The sequence below is a fragment of the Orycteropus afer genome, unplaced genomic scaffold (genome assembly GCF_000298275.1).
Source record: "Orycteropus afer afer isolate SDZICR_OR568_19922 unplaced genomic scaffold, OryAfe1.0 scaffold00061, whole genome shotgun sequence".
Taxonomy (NCBI): Eukaryota; Metazoa; Chordata; class Mammalia; order Tubulidentata; family Orycteropodidae; genus Orycteropus; species Orycteropus afer.
In genome coordinates this window covers 10,348,599-10,369,259 of record NW_006921648.1, presented here as the reverse complement: position 1 = coordinate 10,369,259, position 20,661 = coordinate 10,348,599, and the positions used below count along the sequence as shown (strand labels likewise).

Genomic DNA, 20,661 nt, shown 5'->3' with positions numbered 1-20,661 from the left:
TGTGTGGTCTCCTTGTTACTCTTCACATGAGTGCAGTCTCATTGTCACTCCTCACACATGTAGCTTTGGTAGTTTGGTGGTTTTCCGAAATTCGCGTTTGTGTGTCAGATGATCCTCAAAAAGGCGTACCTGTTGTACCTGCTTTGCAGATGAGGCTCAGTGCGGGGAAATGCCTTGTCCAGAGTGACTGAAGGACAGACTGAGAGCCAGGTCCAGAAGCTTCCCCTCTCCAGCCTACTGCCTTGACCGCCAGGGACTGTCCCAGGCCTTGGCATGGTGCACCAAGGAGAGGGTATTGCATTCTTTCCATACTCCGCCCTTCCCAAGCACCAGGCATTGAGGTGTCACAGGGTCAGTCTCAACAACTGACCAGAGGTCCAGCTGGCACCAGCCTCCTGCTATCAGACTAACTTTGCTACCCCAGTAAGTCTCTCTCTGATTACCCTGGACGAGCTGTTCACACTACCTCCCACAGACACTGGACTGGGCTCTCAGGAGGCCTATGTTCAAATCCTGAGTCTGCCAGTAGCTCACCACGTGACCTCTAGCAAAAACCACTCTGAGCCGCAGTTTCCCCATTTGTAACATGGAGAAAGGAAAGGGACTGGACCACATGGGCGTCTCTCCGTGCCTCTGTCTGACCGTTGGACCATCACCATCAGTGTCACCTGGCCAGGTGGTTTAACCTTTGGTTCTGAACCCCACCCCTACTAGCCACTAGGGTCAGGGCATGGGGCCTGGGAATCTGCACCGTAAATAGCTTCTGCTGGTGCTTCCCATTTGCAGGAAGCCTGGGACCTCCGGCTCAGTCACCTCTGAGGACCCTTCCCACCCCACATGGTGGGATTCTTGGAGCTCAGGTCATCGCCTAGGACAGCCTGGGATCTGGAAGGTGACAACTGACGGGGTCTCCGGCTCTCCCCCTTCAGCCCCACCAGGCCCCCGGAGCAGGAAGCACTAATCTCCTAACCTTTCTGATGGGCAAGGAGTGCTTTTTTAACTTGGGGAAGGGGAGACTTTCTACGAAAGTTAGACACTCCTGGCCCTGGTTGGGGATGGGGGCTCCTGCGCTCATGTCCCCTCCTGTGTCACCTGGGACGGAAAGGGGGGCTGGGGGACTTTGAGGAGCGAGCTTTCAGGCACTCAGACAAAGTTAGCACGGTGATTCTACTTCCAGCATTTTAGGGCCCCAGGGAAACCCTGATTTTTCTCTGGGCGACGCTGAGGACCTCAAAGTGAGGCAGAGACTCAGGTGGCCAAAGCCTGTCTGGGGAAGTCCCCTACTGTGGGGAAGTCCGGAGTGCCTAAGGCGGGCAGAGAGAAGGCAGGGCTGGCTAAAGGCTGGCCACACCCTCCTGCCCTCGCTGGGCTTCCGGTGACCCTCCCCGAAGCTGAGGGCTCAGCGCCCAGAAGCCAGCATCACAACGCAAAGACTTGGAACATACGACACAAGCGGGAAACTGAGGCTCAGAGAAGGGCGCGCCCATGCACAACGTAGGGCGCCCAGCTGGCCAAGGGCTTGTCCCCGCAGGGTAGCGCGTCGGTGCTCGGCACACGCCCTCAGCGTCCAAGCCCTCTGCCGACGCTGCTGCTCGAATTGCCTGCCTTTCCGGCAGCCTGGGCGCCACTCCAGCCCCAGTCCCCTCTCCTGCGTGGAGGGTTCCAGGGATGGTGCAAACCAACGAGGAGTTTCCCGGGTCTACACGCTACAAAGCCCCTCCCCTTCACACTGAGCCTTCCAGTGTTACCTCGGGCAAGTTCCCAGTCTCTGAGCCTTGATTCCCAGCCTGCAGAAGGGTTCCAGATCACCTACCGCCGTCTCCCCGGCTCCTGCGCGCAGCCAGTGGCCTCGCCCTCCCGCCAGCTCTGGGATCACCAAGAACCTGGAGAGGGCTGGTCGCCTGGTCTCCCCACCTCCACCCCCTGCGACGGTCTTTTCCCCTTTCACTTTCTCTCTTTACCTCCCGGCTCCACCGAGCTGAGGAGCAAGCGGCTGCCACGCCCTCCCTCCACTGTGCCCAACACGTGCTTTCTGGGCAGCGTCCCCGCTGGACCTCAACATCCCCGGGCGCTCCCAGAGGTCCCCGCGGCCTGCCAGCCCCCGGTCCGGGGCAGGGTCACAGGCCCAGGGTGCGTGCGAATGGGGGAGGAGGTCCCAGCCATGGTTTGCAGAAGCTCCGTCCAGTCAGTACTGGGGTGCCTTCTCTCAGCAACCCCCCTCCCCCAAGGGCACAAGGACCCAGTGCTCACGGAGCCACAGTGTCCTGCAAAGAAAGTGCTGGAGGGAGGAGAAAATTCCTCAAGGACCTTGGTGGGCAGGGAACCCAGCAGCCCCCAGCACCACACACCCAGGTCCCAGGAGCCCCGCCCTTCCTCCTCCAGAGCGCTGGCTCAGCCGGGCTAAGGGGTGACACTGTGAGTAGACCACTTTCCTCATCTGGAACTGAGGGGGTGGGTCAAGGTGATGACCTCTGGGCCCTTCCCCTCACATCCTCCCTAAGGACCTCCTACTAGATCCAACAACAGAAGGCAAACTTGTGGTCAGTCTGTAGGTTTGGAGTGAGCAGCACTTTTTCTGGGGTGTCTGAGAAAAGGGGATCTCATCCCCATCAAGCATGCAGAATGGCAGCACTGGCCCCACGGAGGGCCTCGCTGATCCTCCATCCTGTGATGCACCAGGCACTGTGGGAGACTCCCCGCGAACGCATGGAGCCCTCCTTGCTACCCCATTTTACGGAGGAGGAAACCTGACCTTCAGAGAAGCTTGCCAGCAGGTTCCCGTGCCAGCACCAGCAACCCACGGGCAGCTGGAATTCAAACCTGCCATCCTACCTCAGAGTCTTCGCCACCGTCTGTGCTAAGCTGCTCTCTCACCCTCGCCCCCCCCCCCCATGATCTCATTTGTTCTCAAACGACACCATTTGGAAACTGGGGATGGGTGGCATCTGCCTAGGCACCCTGCTATCCCCAGGCAGCTTGGCAAGAGGCTGCCTCCAAGTTGGTTTCCCTGCTTCTCAGGGGATAGAGTGGGGTGTTGGAGCTCCCTCCTTCTGGGCCCCCCTCAGTGCTTATCCAATGGCAGAACCTGGCAGAGACCTGGTGGTTGGCCCAGCCAGGCGGTGGAGGGCGGGAGCTAACAACACGCCCCCTGCAGAGCTAGCTTCTAAAATCCTGTAGTGCCGGCAAAGCCTCTCACATGCCCGGCCCCTCGTTTCTCCCTCCTTGCTCAGGACCACAACTCAGAGCAGTGTCTCTGTTTATCTGGGGTGGCGGGACCACTCAAGACTCCACTCTAAATTATGAAGCACTCTCAGCCCCAGCTTCCTCCCCTCAGCCTTCTTACCTGGGGGCTGGGACAGGTAGGAGTCGGCAGGGAGTGGAGCCAGGCAACGCATGGTGTGGGAACTGCAGCCAGACAGCGGTTCAGGGCTCTGGCAGCCCCTCCTGGTGCCCTCAGCCTGCCTGGGGGTGCCCTCAGATCGGCTACTCAGTTCCGAAGCAGACACCCTCATCACTAGGCTAGGCTCCTTCACACCAGGAGCCCCAGGGGTAAGTAAGTATGCAAAAGAAGCTAGCTAGGGACCAGCACAAACTCCCCCTGCAAGGTGGCCCGCAGCTGTCAGATTTCTTGTGTCTAGACATGCTCTAATTTGCCCACGCTCCCTTAAGCCAGGCCTCTGATGTTAATTTCAGTTCCTTTTGTGGATTTAGTTGGGTGACCACAAAAGGTAGTGAGTTGTCTGTTAGGGGCACCATCAACATTCTGCCATCCTAAAATGACAGAGACCACAGTGGAGCCAAACTGACACGAGCTGTCACCATCTGCCATCTTCTGCAAGGTGGGGCCAGGACCACAGACCCACAAAGCCCTCAAGATGGGCAGACAGCCCTGTCGGGGACCAGCAGTCTTCTTAAAGTCTATGCCCCTCCACCACTCCTACCACCCCAAAGTGCCCTGAAATTGCCTGGAGATCATAAGCACCTCATCCATCACCAAGATGTTGGACTTAAATAGGAATTACATGTAAGAGTGTTACCCCAAATATAGAATACTTACAGCCAGATGCTTTGGGGTGACACACAGAGGTGGCATTAAGTATCATTGACAGGCACAGGGAGAAAGTTAGTGGCTTCTTAAGTCTCTGGCCATCTTCCTGGTGACATTAAGGAGAACATCTTAGTTTGATGCTACTGTGTCTGGAACACCTCTCTCACGTACAGTATCAGCTTATCCAATAAGCGCGGTAAACACAGGCTTACTTGTGCTTACTCACTAATCTATAGTGAATAATTTCACCTTTTTTTCACCCCATCAGAGAGAGATTCTGCTTCTAGGCAGGGCTGGCATTTGTCTCTCTCCCTACCCGGCAGCTTCTTCCCACAGAATCAAAGCCTCTTCAAACTGACAGTCCCTGACAGGGACAGAGTACCCAGTAACCAAGGTAAGTGCAGGCTGACTTATGCTTACTTACTAATCTGTAGTGAACAAATTCACCACCCCATGTGAAACTGTTTCCAGGTCAGTAAGTAAGCACCAGTCAGCCCGTGCTTGCCTTGCCTGTTGGGTAATCTGGCCCTGCTGATGCAGGCTCCCTTAGTTTCACAGAGAGCAGTCCCTCCGCCTCCGAGCCTTCAGTGGGAACAGCATCGGCCTAGCATTTCATAACACCGTCCTGCCTTCCAGGCTCACAGTCGTCTTCTGTTTGTGGCATTCTTGTCCGTTTATGGTTGGACGTGAACATCTTCTGAGTAACGAATGTGAGTGATTTCAAGAACACGGTCAGGCCCGTGACAGTACAGGGGCGTGCAGCGAAGCCAGCCCTGTGCAGGTGCTCCCAGAACGAGCGAGGGCTGCGAAGCAGGGGCGCGAGGGCTGCTGTGCCCCTCCGGCCGGAGCACTGACTGAGCTGGCGTCTGGGCTCGGGCACAGCCCCTGCTGCCGCTCACAGGTGGGTGGCCTTGGGCCCCTCGTTTCCCTTGCACGGGCCCCATGTCCCGTGTGGGGGATGAGGATACTGCCGCCTCTGTCTTTGAATGGTCTTTATTTTGAAACAGCCACTGGTCTCTGAAGTCCGGGGGGTGGGGGGCAGGGAGATAAGCAGACACAGGAGAAATGGCAACAGTTAATTTGAAACAAAGCCTTGCTTTGTCAGGCTAACGAAATAGACATGATGAATATTGGACAGCCCAAGAAGCCTCATCCTCCCATGACTTGGCGTCCCTCAGCTGTCCCCAAGCATATACAGGGCTCCTTCCAGACCTCAGATGCTCCCCTGCTCCGGTGGCCAGGGCAATTCTGAATCAACTTCTCGTCAGGACAGCACTTGGAGTCAGAGTGGTCCAGGCCTGGGTGTACCTGCCTGGATACTGTTATCATCCCTCACCTGGTGGCAGCAGCAACCTGCTACCTGGTCTCTCCCTGATGCCCTCTGGCCCTCCCTCCTCAAGCCTCGAATCTGATCATCTATGAGGAAGGTTTTGTGCCGGGCAGTGATGCATGCCAACCTGTGTGGCACAGGCTACCTAGTGGCCCCAGCTAGGGGCTGAGGAAGGCCTCCTTCAGCAGAGGTAGTGGGACACAGGGATGGGGAAAGGGATAAGGAATGTCACAGAAAGAGACGCTTCTGGGTCTGAGCCAGTGGGGCCTGGGGTGGGCAGAATTCTTCCCCATCAATGCATCCCGGGCCCCTGCTCACCTTCCTCTTAGGAACCCCCAAGAGGTGATGACCATCCTCCCGAGCTGTGGTCTGCTTTGGACAAAGTCCCTTCTCTCCTGAGAAGCCAGCCTTGCCCTGGGAACTGAATTCTGTGTCTCAAGTCAGGGTCTAGCATGACAAGGGCCTCTTGCAACCATAGGAACATGTTAAGGTCACCCTTTCTGGGGTCCCTCGCCAAGTCCCAGAAGCGAGAGATGGGGAGGGATTTGATCTTCCCAGTGAAGAACAGTGTTCTGGAAAGCTTGCTGTCCCCGGATGCAGTCTCTCCCTAAATGTACCTTGCTCGGTCTTACCTTTGTACCTGTGCTAAGCTGGGCCTCTCCCAGTACCACTCTCCTGCCTTCTCCCTGTTGAGCCATATCTTTGCCATCCTTCAAGATCCAGGTTTTCACCCTCATCACCCTCCCAGTTCACAACAATCTTCTGCTTTGTTCATTTTTATAGAAACTGGTTGTCATGTATTTGGCAATTAATCATAAATTTCCTATTTCCTAACTGTATCTCCTGTTGCCTCTGACTAGCTCACAAGTCATTCACATCTCAAACCAGGTCTTCATCTTATTTGGCCCCTCCCCAACGCCTAGCACTGAGCTGAGACTTTAGAAGACACAAACAAAGATGGCTTGAGAGAAGGGATAGAGTTTGGTTCTGAATGATCAAAACAGCCTTGAGTTCCAAATGGATGGACAGCCCCCAACCCCATCAGACTGTGAGAGGCTTGTCTTAGGTTCAGGTGTGACCACCACAGTCCTTGTGCTTGTTATCAGCTGCCCTACAGTCGATCCTCAGCCATGGCAACCGCATGCACAAGGAAACAAAATGGTTCCCGGTCCTGCGCCGTCCCCACGACTGGTTGAGGATGCGTAGCTTTCACTGGCTCATTTCCAGACGTGGAGTGCCAGGCCTTCCTTCCTAGCCTCCCTCAGTCCAGTGACGCTCCACCGAAACCCATTCCACACCACGGCAACACGCAGCCTCCACTGACAGACGGGAGGTGAGCACGCAGGAGGCACACCGCCTAGGAATCGAATCTAGTCCCCACATGGAAGGTAAGAGTTCTGGCCCTGAACCACCAACGTCCCCCACCGTAATCCCCAAACGCATTGCCATCAAGTCGATTCCAGTGCACAGTGGCCCATAGGACAGGGTAGAACTGCCCACAGGGTTTCCAAGGCTGTCATCTCTATGGAAGCAGACTGTCACATCTTTCTCCTTCGGAGTGCCTGGTGGGTTTGAATTTCTGACCTTCTAGTTAGCAGCCAGGCACTTAACCACTGTGCCACCAGGGGTCCTTCCAATAACCCTTCTGGAAAGAAAAACAAACTCACTGCCATTGAGTAAAATCTGACTCATAGCAACCACTCCTTGGGTTTTCAAGGCAGTATCTCTATGGAAGCAGATTGCCCAGTCTTCCTTCCAAGGAGTGGCTGGTGGGTCTGAACCTCCAGCCTTTTGGTTAACAGTTAAATGCTTTAGGTAGTGTGCCACCAGATAAAGAAAGTGGTGAGAAAGGAAGGAAAAGTTTTCAGTAAATACAGAAGCAGGTGAGAAATAAAACTGGTATGTATTCAAATTAAGTCGGTAGATACAAGAGTATGTGAGAACACAGGTCTATTGGAAGGTAATAGACAAGTGGATTCATTGGTAGGAAGGCAGATAAATAGATACATAAACATATAGGTAGTTAGGTAAGTAGTTAGGTAAGCAGAAAAACTGATAAATTGATGTTGTCAGATACAGTTGAATCAATGTTGACTCATAGCCATGTGACAGAATGGAACTCCACCATAGGATTTTCTAGGCTATAATCTCTGGTAGCATAGTGTCTAAAGCACTTGACTGCTAACCAGAAGGCTGGCGGTTCAAACCCACCAGCCACTCCTCGGAAGGAAGGTTGAGTAATCTACTTCTGTAGTGATACTGCCTTGGAAATCCCAGGAGGGGTCACTGTGAGCCAGGGCCGACTCGATGGCACATCACAACAACAACAGTGGTACCACCTCGGAAACCCCAGGAGGGGTCGCTATGAGTCGGGGCCAACTCGACGGCATATAACAATACAACAGTGGTACCGCCTTGGAAAGCCCAGGAGGGGTTGCTATGAATTGGGGCTGACTGAACGGCACACAACAAAAACAACAACACAATCTTTGCAGAAGCAGGACTTTTCTACTGTGGAGCTGCTGGGTGGGTTCGAACCACTAGCCTTTTGCTTAGCAGCCAAGCACTTAACCACTATGCCACCAGAGCTCCTTGATAAATTGTTAAGTAGATGTAATTAGATAGGTAGGTACACATAGGCAGGTAGATAGACTAGGTAGGTTCGATGGCAGGCAGGTAGGTGGATGGGCTGGTGGCTGGATAGACAAGTAGACAGTAAGTAAGGAGACAGCTGAGCCGCTCCAGGTAACAGAAGCAGAAATCAGAAACTGGTCCTGGTGGTATCTGACATCAGGCTGGGTGCCAGCAGAGTCTGGACCAGGCCATCTGTTGGTGCTGGGAAACCCATGGAGGCGTGTCAACCTGGGTGCAGGTGCTTCTCCAGGGGGTGTGAAGGTGAGGTGGGTCTGAGCTGGCTGGGTAAAGGGACAATGGTCCTCTGCACAGACACCTTTCCTTCCAAGACGCAAAGGAGGCTCCAGACCCCAACAAGAAATGGTTCTTGGGAAAGGAAGCCTGGAGGAAGGGAGGGTTCCTTGGCCACAGCCCTCCTCCTTGGCCCCAGCCTGGTTCTAAGGACCCAAGAAGGAAGGAAGCCAGAGGCACAAAGCTCAGGGGCCTGTGGCATGTGCCCCTTTTCCAATAAATCAGGTGACATCCTAGATGGAGCCTTTATTCTGTGGTTTATAGAACAGAGTTCTCTCAGGCAAAACCACTCATAACAAAAACGGAAGCAACAGAAACAAGAAGTAGGACCAAGGAAAACAATAAACTATAAAACCAGGGCAGGGATGTCCCTCAGCCTCTGAGAAAGCACATAAAATGTACAATGAGGTATCACGTTCCATTCACAGACCCAGGGCTGCCGCTGCGTCCTTGCCCCTGTCCTCCTCCCGTTCACGATGTGCCTGTGGTTGCCACAAATGCCAGCCTAGTGGCTACTGAGTCAGGAGAAGGTCTCTTGCCCTGAATGTCTCCTGTGAGATGGTGGCACTGACTCCCCATCACAGGAACTCCAGGAACTATTATCATCCCATTTTACAGATGGGGGAGTTAAGGCCCAGAGAGTGCCCAGGAGTCATGCCCTTGGACTGTCACTCAGGCATTCTGAGGGCACAGCCCACGAGCTTAACCAAAGTGTCCACCCAAGGGCACTTTCTCATTTCTTGGATGTGACCACCCCTGAGCACCCACCATCATGTTTTGTATCCAGACACGGTTCAGGGTCCCTGATGAGACTACAGACGTGATTGTCTTCTCAGTGCCCCAAAACCAGGGTTTATTTTCACCTTGTCTGCTTGCTCCTATTGTTTTCCCACACACTGAGAACTGTCTGACTTCTGCTGTGTCTCCGCCACAAACAAACACATGGAGAGCTATCTGATTCCTACTATACCCCTCACACACACACAGCTGATTCCTACTCTACACACACACACACACACACACACACACTCACACACGGAGAGCTGACTGACTCCTGCTGTGTCTTCCCCACAAAAACACACACAGAGAGCTGTCTGATTCCTACTATACCTCACACACAGCTGATTCCTGCTCTACACACATACAGAGCTGTCTGACTCCTGCTATAACTATCCCTACACACACACACATGCACACACACACAGAGAGCTGTCTGATGTTTATTCCATGCCCACTGCATAAGTAAGTTTCCCAGATGCCACCTCATTTAACCCCATAGCCTTGGGAGTTTGTATCATTGTCCCACTATAAAGATGAAGAAACTGAGGTTCAGAGTGGTTAAGTCACATGGCCAAGATCACAAAGTTCGTGGGTAGCATGGCCTCAAGCCCAGAGCTGTCCAGCAACCAGCATCCCACCACCACCCATCCTAATGGTCCCTTCTCTTTATTGTCCTTCCAGGCATTGTCACCTACTGTCCACCAAAGACTGCCCAAATGTTTGCTTTGGTCCTCAGTGAGACTGCTGAGCTCCTTCAGGACAACGACCTTGATTCTCGGGCCTTCCCCGAGCTTGCCTGGCTGGGTGCACACGTGTTGCTCTGGGTGGCACAGAGTCAAACCCTCAAGGTCACACTGCCAGAAGTGGTTTTCCTGCATAGTTGGGGCTGATGCTCTGCAGTATTTGAAAGTGCCTTCTGATTCATCAGGGGAGTTTTGGTTTGAAGAGTGTCAACCTGTTTGGGGCAGGTTGAAAGCATCCCCCTGGGTTGCTTAGAAGATGCAGTCAAGCAGGAAGTACTGCAATGGACCTGGACTCATGAGCCCCAGTAACCTTTACCCTAGAACCAGAGGCAAGTCACTTAGCCCCTCTGTGCCTCTGTTTCCTCATTTGTAAAGCAGGATGATGGTAGTTGAACCACCCTTCCATCCAGCCACTTCTCCATTCATTCTCTCTCCTGCCATCCCTCTCATTCACCCCTCATCCACCCATCCCTTCATCCATCCTCCCACCCCACTTGCATCCAGCCATCCAAGTATCCTCCCACCCCCTACTCATCCCTCTATTGTCCATCCTGCTTCCCATCCATCTCTCTCATCCATCCATTCATCTACCCAACATTCAACATTCAACAAATACATACTGCACACCTGCCATGTACAGGCACCGTGCTAGGCATCTGGGATGGACCCATGGTCAAAACAGAGATCCCTGCCCTCAAGGAGCCTATTTTCCAGTGGGAGAGTCATACATGAAACAATAAACATAATGTTGCTGTTATGTGCCATCAAGTCGGACCCAACTCATAGCGACCCCTCCTTGGGTTTCTGAGGCAGTATCACTACGGAAGTAGATTGCCCCATCTTCCTTCTGAGGAGTGGCTGGTGGGTTTGAACTGCCAGACTTCTGGTTAGCAGTCAAGTGCCTTAGCCACTATGCTACCAGAGCTCCCAATAAACATAATACAAAAGTAAAATACGCAGAAGGTGGGGAACAAAAAAGCAGATTGAGTGAAGGGGCTCAGGGTGTGGAGGGCTGTCTGGAGTGAGTCTCATGGGGAAGGTGGCATTTGAGTGAGAGTTGAGGGCAATGAGTTAGCTGGAAGGATGCTGTGGGACAGTGCTCCAGGAAGTGGGAACAGCATCCGCAGAGCCCCTGAGGCAGGGGAGCATTGAGACAGGTTTGAGGAGCAGGGAGGAGGAGTGTGGCTGGAGGGCAGAGAGAAGCAAGAGACCGGGCAGCATGACTTGAGGCCATAGCATGAAGTGCCCTGTGGGCCACTGCCAGACTTTTCTCCTCTGGGTAAAATGAGGAGCTGGTGTCGGGCTCTGAACAGTGGAGGGCCAAGATCATTAGAGGATTTGGGGCAGGGTTACAAAACCCCCGAGAGGATGAATTTCTTTCCTGAACTCCCCACTGAAGCTAAAGTCAGGGCCTTTTATTTACAAACCATGTGATTCTCTTTCACTGTTCTCCTTCTCATCCTTGACTGAGGGGGCTCCTTCCCCACTAGAAGCCTAACCAGATGTCATGGGTCCCCCCACAGCCCTGGAGGGCAGGAAGGGGGGCAGAGGAAGAAGCCATCTGTCCCAGCTCCCTGGAGACCACACCACCTTGGGCCAGTTCCACTTTCTGGAGTCACATGGGATGAAAAATAAAAGCATTACACCCCCAGGGAGGAAACAGCGTTAACAAACAGGAACCACCATTTGCAAAGGGAGGAGGGTGGGAGGCTGAGGTACCAGGAGGCTGCCCTGGGAAGGAGGAAGGAGCTGCACATCACATCAGGCTCAGGAGGAGAGGGGGCTCTGAGTCCCGCCCCCAGGTAGGCATCTGCACCACCATCAAGGCCACATTCCTCAATAAGCCGGGGTGGCAAAGATGCCCCTCCCCCAGGTGTCTCTAGGAAGGAGAGCGTGAAAGGTGTATTCAAGAGGCCAATGGCAACCACCTGGCTGAGAATCCAGCCACAGGAAGCACCAGCCCCATATAAACGTTTGTCTCAGTAGAAGAACTGGAGTATCTGCAACCCTGTGGCGTCAAAGTCAAGGCCACCAAAGGGCTTTTGACCACTTAAGGACAGATTGAGGATAAGAGCTTGTCTACTTTCAAATCCCTAAGGCACGTGACTGCTAACCAGAAAGCTGGCGGTTCAAACCCACCAGCCACTCCTCGGAACGAAGATGGGGCAATTTACTTCTGTAGTGATACTGCCTCGGAAACCCGAGGAGGGGTCGCTATGAATCAGGTCCAACTCGATGACACATAGCAACAACAACAACAACTTTCAAACCCAGCCTCTGCCACCTCCACGTGGGGGACCTGTGTCTCTCCTTCTTTAGGTGTGAAGTGAAGGCGAGACCCTGGAAGGTCTTGCTTTACAGGGTCAATGTGAGGACTGAGTGAGATGGGCCTGACTGTGCTTCGCCCCGTCCTGATGTGCAACAACTACCGACATGTTCATCACTGTACCAACCCCATTTCCAACTGACTCGGAAACCACAGTGGGACCAGGAGGCCTAGAATGTATGCTCCTGAGTCATAAAATCGGGGAAGCATAGGCGTTCTGCATCGGGAAAGAGACAGAACAAACGGGTGTCTTCGGGAAGCCATGGTTTGCAACAAGGTGACAACCTCTCTGTGACTGGAAAAGGGACCCAAAAGGGATCAGAAGCCAAGGAGGCGAGTGGCAAAAGAGAGTCCAGGGTAGGTTTACTTTTCTAGTTTAAGACACATCCAGTATCATCGATAGTCTTTAAAATAAGACCCTCTTGCCCTCTGAACTGGTTCCTAATCTCCTTCATTCTTCCTCTCCCTCCCTCCCCCCTTTTTCCCCTTTGTCTGTCTCTACCTGTGTCTGTCACTCCCATCCTCTCTCTCTCTCTCTCCATCTGTCTCTCAGTTTCTATCTCTCAGTCACACACACACACATAGTGACACATGGTGCCCCATACACAGTGTCCCTCTCCTCCTACACACATACGATACCCCCCACACACAGACACCACACACATGGTGTCCCACACAGGTACACACACATAGCCATGATGCACACAGACACAGTGCCCACACACATGGTGCGTGTGCTTGCACACACACACGATGTCCCCATACACGGTGCACACACACATGGTGCCCCCCACACACATACAGTGTCCACACACACAGTGTCCCCCCTCCCACACATGCATGGTACCCCCACATACACAGGCACAGACACAGACACCACACACACACTGCCCTCTGTTCTCGGCTCTCTGTCTGGCTCCTCCTCCCCAGGTCCCCCAACCCTCCCCTTTGACCCACAATGACTGTGGCTGTAGTCCTCTCTCTCCCCACTCGACCGTGAGCCCCATCTGCCCACCTCTGCACCCTCTGAGCTGAGCACAGTGCCTGGCATACGGTGAGGCCCAGAAAGTGACCTGAGCAGGCACTGAGCTGCACGCCCTGACTGCTGCTCCTTTAAGCAGTGTGGGAAGTACCCCCAGCATCAAAGACAGAGTTTCTACACAGTTGCTGCTCCTGCCAGCTCAACCAGCGGTTCCGTCCGGGCCGGCCTTGCCATCTGGGGACAGGGATGATCACCCTGACTTCCCTTTTAGAGAGGAAGGAAAATCCCAGATCCCCCTGAGCCAAGGCGATGCCAACTTACCACCATAGCCCCTGTGGCTGGGGACCCTCCTGGCCACTGAGGCCTGCAGCCCATGCCAGGGCCACCCTAGGAGGGCCACAGCCAGCTCACCTTTCTCCAGCAGGGTCAAGGAGATCTTCCTGGCCAGAGCCTCGCCATCGGGCTCACGGAGCAGGGCCTGGTGGTACTCCCGGGAGAGCAGCCCCTCCTCTAGCAGGTTGTCCAGGAGGCTCTGCACCTGGCTGGCCGGCTGGCTGGCCAGCAGCGTCCGCACCTGAGTCAGGATGGTCTGGAAGTGGTTCATGGCAGCACTTGGAGGCAGGGCAGCCACCCCAGGCCCGAGCCTGGGATCTCTGCTCACCCAGACTGCAGCATCCAAAACATGAAGTGAAAAACAGGATGAGGGAACTTGTGCAGTTTATCCCTGCTTGGGAAGATTTCCTCATTTGCAGCACAGGCTGGTGTGCCGGTGAATGGATGGAAATGGGTTCTCGGGTGATTCAGACCTGTGGCTCTTCCCTGGGTAACACCTATGGGCCTGGCCTGGCGAAGCCCACGGTCTGTAGATTCCATCCCAGCCAATCTTTACTAAGAAGGAGAGGCCTTGCTTCTGTTGAGGACCCTGGATGTGCTGGGCCTTTGTAGACACTTTCTCATACAAAAAGAAGACAATAGGGCACACAGGTTAGACAGCTGGGCTTGGACCTAAACCAAACCAAAACCAAACACACTGCTGTCAAGTCAGACCGGATCCATAACGACCCCTCCTTGGGTTGCTGAGGTGGTATCACTAAGGAAGTAGATTGCCCAACCGTCCGTCCAAGGAGTAGCTGGGGGGTTTGAACCACCAGCCTTCTGGTTAGCAGTCAGATGCCTTAGCCACTATGCTACCACCTGTTAGTCATGGGACTTTCAGCAGTTACTTACCCTTTTTTAGTCTCTGTTTCTCCATCTGCAAAACTGGAATGGTAGTAACAGTTCTTAGCTCGCAGGGCTGTTGTAAGGGTTAAAGGAGATAATATATATAAACATGATAGATGTTTGATAAATATGAGACACTGTTAGCGTTTTATTGATTAATCATCCAACCACTCTGTATGACCTTGGACTTTACCTCATTACACCTCAGTCTCCTCTTCTGCAAAATTCCCCAAAATTATAGCAATTTCATCGAGTTGTCTTAAGGATTAAGAGACATCAGGTATGTAAAGGCCTTACCTGGTAAGCACTTAGTGAACATTTCCTTTACTAACAGTATCTCCAGTCTACTAATGAACACAACAGAGGCTTTGAGTAGGAGCTAGTCTGTTTTTGGACCTGCCCTAAAAACTCTATCACAGCTGGCTGCTCTCCCTGCCCATTCTAGAACATACCATGACCTTGTTTCCTGCCCTGGCCTCAACTTTGCTGTCCCTCTGAAGGGACCATGTGCAGGGTTCATTTAAATGAGGCATAGAAGGACTTCCACTTCCAGAATGGCTGAGTCGCTCCTACTGGACATCCCTCCCACAGAGGACAACTACAGACTCTGGGAAAACACAGAAAACAACTACCTGGAGGTACTGGAGAGTGACCAGAGCAGCAGCTCCTGGAGGGAGTCCGCACTTGGAAGATGGGAACGTCACTGGAGAATTTCCCATTTCATGAGTTTAGCCCAAGGACTGGTCCCATCAGCCTCACGTGGGGCAGCAAAACCCTGGGAGAAAATGCATGGGCTTACTGTCCTGCATAAGCAGAGGATAGAGTTTAGGGAAACAATAGTTGCTGGAACATGGGGGTGTAGGCCTATAAAAGAGAAGGGAGAGTGTTGTTGCTATTGGTTGCTGTCGAGTGGATTCTGACTCAGGGTGACCCCGTGTGTACAGAGTAGAACTGCTCCATAGGGTTTTCAACACTGTGACCTTTTGGAAGCAGATGGCCTGTCCTCTAGAGTGTTTCCAAGTAGGTTCCAACTGCCAGCCTTTCAACTAGCAGTCGAGAACTCAACCATCTGCACTACCCACTAACTCATTGAGGTAGGGAGGGATAGCCCCAAATTCTATATATAAACTGCCCAAATATCTGGCTGACCTCAGAACCACACATATTCACATGGGGAAGACTCCAGGCAGCTCAACTAAGGCTAAAAGAACTGAACTGACATCTGAGCTGCTGGCTATTATGAGGAGAAAGGGGAACACTGTAATTTGATTCCAGCAAAGTTAAGTGCTTGGTTTTAAAAAAGAAAATTAACACCATGTTCAAAGAATTATAATAGAGCCCAGAGTGTTTATAACATATATTCACAGTGTCCAGTATACAAACCAAAATTACTTGAATATAAAGACACAAGAAAAAGCAAATCATCCTCAAAAGAAAAAGGCAATCAATAGAAACTGATCACAAGATAACTCCACGGCTGAGGACCAGGCATGAGAATCAATAACCAAGCATCCCAAGGGGTGGCGACTGACAGTGACACACAAACACTGGACACACAGACTCAGCGGTGAGGGAAGGTTTTCTTAGTCACTTGTAAGACTGCCTTCTCTTTTCCTGTCAATCCCACCACCATGTGTTAAATCGGAAATGAAATCTTTGACATCATCGATCTTTTCTCTGCTTATCATGATGTTGCTTACTGGTCCAGTTGTGAGGCTATTTCTTTTCTTTATGTTGCAGTGTACTTCATACCAAAGGCTGTGGTCTTTGATCTTCACCAGTAAGTGCTTCAAGTCCTCTTTGCTTTCAGCAAGCAAGGTTGTGTCATCTGCATATCGTAGTTGTTAAGGTGTCCTCTTAACACTTAATAACCCAAGACACCCTGTTGCCCTCAAGCTGATTCTAACTCATATTGACTATTGATTTTTATGGAAGCAGACTGCCCTATCTTTTCTTCTGCAGAGTGGCTGGTGGGTTTGAACTGCCAACCTTTTGGTTAGAAGCCCAATGCCTTAACCACAGTAATAACAGAGCTCCTTTAATACTTAATAGTTATATAAAACTGATAACAATTTATTCATAAAATATTAGAAATACAAAGTATGCTGTCATACCTAATACATCAATACATACAGGCAAAGCACAATAAAATATTTAGTACTTAAATATTCACCCAAGTTCTTAGCTGAAGAATTGCCATAACATTACACGGAACAAACATTTTATTACAAATATAGATGCAATCCATACACAAGTATATGGTTCATGGGGAAAGCATCATTTCAACAAGCCATAACTATATGTAATCAAAACAATGCCCTCTACTAGTTTTTCATTAAACTATCCTGTTGTCTCATGAGATGAATTTCAAACCTGAGAAAGCTCTCTCATTCCTGACCTGAGGAGCCGGTATACCCTAAACTACCAGAGCAATTTCATATAACTGGGGAGACTGTGAACAGTTTTCTTCCCGAAATTCAAAAATACTTTTTTCCTTTCATCTCCTTGTACACATTCAAAGCTTGTTAATGTAGAGTCAATATTAACAGTACAGTCATTTTATCTCAGTTTAACCTTTGTTCTTTCACCCTGAGAACTAATGCCAATTCATCAACATCATCATTTGACGTGAGAGTGTTTCCTGAAGTGCTTTCCTCTGTTACACTTGCAGGGTTGCTCCTTTTCATATTTTCTATCATTTCCGAAATCCTTTTAAGTGTAATATGGTCTTCATCTTAAGTTCAGAATTCATTAGAATTTGATAACAAGGATCTAGAGAAACTGCTCCTAATATGCAATTATTTTCTTTCTTTTTTTTCCTTATTATTATTATTTTTTATTGTGATTTGGGTGAAGATTTACAGAGCAAATTCACTTTATATACAGCAGTTCACAGACACTTTGTCTCATGACATTGACCACAATTTACCACAATGCAACAGCTCCCTCCCACTTCCTCCCAATAATTATCTCTTCCGTGTGTCCATCCCTCCATGCCCTCCTGGCCCCTGAGCTATCTCCCTGTGCATAAGCAGCCCTTCTTTCTCCCATGATTGTTCTCTCCAAGGAGTATATCTACTTCAGATAAATGTTCAACTCATATGCCTGTCTTTTGCTTGGCTGGAAGCCACAGGTGTAGGTTCAATTCCAGACTTGACAGACAGATAGGGGCCATAGTCTCAGGGGATCCACCAAGCTCTAATGGACCAGCAAACCTGGTCCCCCCCCCCTTTTTTTTCCTCCAAATGATTTTGAGTTTTGTTCCACATCGTTCTCCCTCTCTATCCAGGATCTTCTACATAGATCCCCTTCCAAGTGGTTGACATTGGTAGCCGGGCACCATCTAGTTCTGGTCTCATAGTCGTTGCAATTATTTTCAATGTTATTTTTTCCTGATATTAAAATTTTCAATGTAATTCTAAATGTATTAAGAGTTCTTAATTTTAGCTTAGTTTCCACCCGCACACCAAAACATCACTCGTGGCTAATTGTTCACTTTGCAATCTTACCGTCACTGCTGTTGAGTAACTTTCTTTAAATGTTTTAAAGTTCCCAGAATTAACTTGATATATATCCATTTGTCATTGTTATTGTTATGTGCTATCAAGTCGAATCCGACTCACAGTGACCCCTCCTTGGGTTTCCGAGGTGGTATCACTACAGAAGTAGTTTGCCCAAACTTCCTTCTGAGGAGGGGCTGGTGGCTTTGAACCCCCTTCCTTCTGGTCAGCAGTCAAGTGCCCCAGGCACTACACTACCAGAGCTCCTCATTTGTCATTAGAACAGTAATAGTTCATATTAGTCTCAGCTAATCCATGATAAGGGAGTTCTGGAGCTCATGAATAGCAGGGAAACACTGTCCAATATATTACTGGAAAACATTATGAATAGCCCTAAAACGTTGTCCAATACAGTGACAGAAGCTGAGCCCCTCAGGTAAGAAGGCACTCAAAACATGACTGGGGAAGAGCTGCCTCCTCAGAGTAGAGCTAACCTTAATGATGTGGATGAAATGAAGCTTTCAGGACTTCCATTTGCTGATGTGGCACAAAATGGGAAGAAACAGCTGCAAACATCCATTAATAATCGGAACATGGAATGTTAGAGTGGAGGGTCAGTAAAGATGGGGAAGGCCCTCAATGAGATGAATTGACACAATAGCTACAACGATGGGCTCAGGTATAGCAAAGATTGTGGGGCTGGTGCAGGACCAGGCAGTGTTTCATTCTGTTGTACACAGGGTCATTATGAGTAGAAGCCAACTTGACAGCACCTAACAGCAACAACAGCTGGTTGCTGTTAACATGTTAACATGTTGATTTGTGAAATAAATACCAAATTTAAACAATTAAGTGCAAACAATGTGTGATAGTGCATTTAAATTGAAATTAAATACAAGAATGGAATCACACACAAGAGTATGTGACCAGTACAGTAACAAAGGGGAAAGGGAGGACACAGAAATGTGTACAAAAGAGAAAAAGGAAAAAAGAAAGAAAAGAAAAAAGAATGGAATCATCAAGAAATATATGCTATTTTCTATTTCTTGAATTAAATATTGCACTTTGAAATATGAATAATGTATGTTTAAAATGTTTACACTCACTTGACAAATTTCTGTTCACAGGAAGCTCTATTCAGAGCTCCATGCAGTTTAACCAGATTTCAGGTTTCTGATTACAAGTGTTTGAAGTTGTGGAGCATTTCTCACAGGTCCGGTAGGCACAGCTAGCATTAACGTGAGAGAGGCCAAACAGAGAGCAGAAACAGCAAACTCTGATTGGCCTGTGGATCATCCAGCATAACAGCAGTCATCGCCTACAGCTGCAATGAACGGAGCCCATACCAGCCACGTGCCAGAGAAGCATTTGGCATAAATGGGCGCCAGATGCAAATCAAACATAAATGGTCCAATGATCTTGCTTACAGCTTTAAAATTATTGTTGAACCCAAAATAGCAGAGCAGCAAAAATAATACTGATTTTAAATTCTGTTTTAGGTTCAGAAAAACGTTTTTTTAAAGTCAGATTTAGGTATCACTGTGGCAAAAATTTCAGGGGTTTTCTTATTTCTGTTTTTGGTTCCTTCCCAGTTTAAAGCCCCAAGAACAACTATTTGAATGATCACTGACTTCTCATCAGAAATGATGGAGGACAGATGACAATGGAACTTCATGAAAGTGTTGAGAAAGGAAAAGAAAAACTGTAAACCCAGAGCTATATAGAATTTTATGAATGTTCTCAACTCTTTAGGAACTGTGATGTGAACAGTGCCTGCTTTGGTGCTGTCAGGGGGAAAGAGGGAATTCTCTTTTTTGCCTTTTCCTTCCTTTATTTCTGAGATTTCTTAGCGTAGTGCCTAAGGCATTTGACTGCTAACCCACAAGGCACTCCTCGGAAGGAAGACTGGGCAATGTACTTCTGTAAAGATACTGCTTCGGAAACCCAAGGAATCACATTTGGGAGCTCTGGTGGCATAGTGCCTAGGGCATGTGACTGCTAACCAGAAGCTTGGCAGTTCAAACCCAGCAGCCACTCCTCAGAAGGAAGATTAGTCAATCTACTTTCATAGAGATACTGCCTTGGAAACCCAAGGAGGTATCGCTATGAGTCAGAGACTACTCGACAGCACACAACAACAACAACAACAGCAGCAATTAGAAGACACTGCAGTTTTTTGGTCAAGATGGTAATGCCATCAATTAGTCCTGAGTGAAAAATGGAAGGTTTGAGGAGCTGAAAACTTAGAAGGTAGAAAAGGGGAGGCCAGTAGAGGATTTGAACAGCTGGACTCTATGGCACATCACCTTCAGCCATGGCTATAAAGAAGCTGCCAGGGAGTCCGTTGGTAGCATGAATAAGGAAGCTGTGTTCTTTTCCCCCCTAAATTTTACTAATTTTGTTGTTGAGACTACACACAGCAAAACATACAACAATTCAACAGTTTCTACAAGTACAATTTAGTGACACTGAGGGCATTTTTCAAGTTGTGCAACTATTTTCACCCTTTCTAAACTCAGTTGTTCCTCCCTCATTAACATAAACTCACTGCCTGCCCTCCCCTGTTCCTATCTAATCTTTCTAGTTGCTGTTGTCAATTTGATCCCATATTGATAGTTCTTAAAAAACCACAATGCTCAAGGTAGAACTTTTTTACTAATTAAGCTAAACTATTGCTCTGGTAGCATAGTGGCTAAGACACTTGCCTGCTCACCAGAAGGCTGGCGGTTCAAACCCACCAGCCACTCCCTGGAAGGAAGGTTGGGCAATCCTACTTCCGTAGTGATACTGCCTCGGAAACCCAAGG

The 20,661-nt window shown here is 50.0% G+C and overlaps 1 protein-coding gene across 1 annotated transcript in view; it reads right to left on the bottom strand.

Annotated features, from left to right (window-relative positions):
- Positions 1–13,738, bottom strand: part of CIITA (class II major histocompatibility complex transactivator) — a 61,777-nt gene extending 48,039 nt beyond the window's left edge. Inside the window, exon 1 of the mRNA XM_007939729.2 lies at positions 13,456–13,738. Within this exon, the coding sequence (XP_007937920.2) occupies positions 13,456–13,738 (283 nt within the window). The remainder of the gene's footprint in view (positions 1–13,455) is intronic.
- Between the last annotated feature and the right edge of the window lie 6,923 nt (positions 13,739–20,661).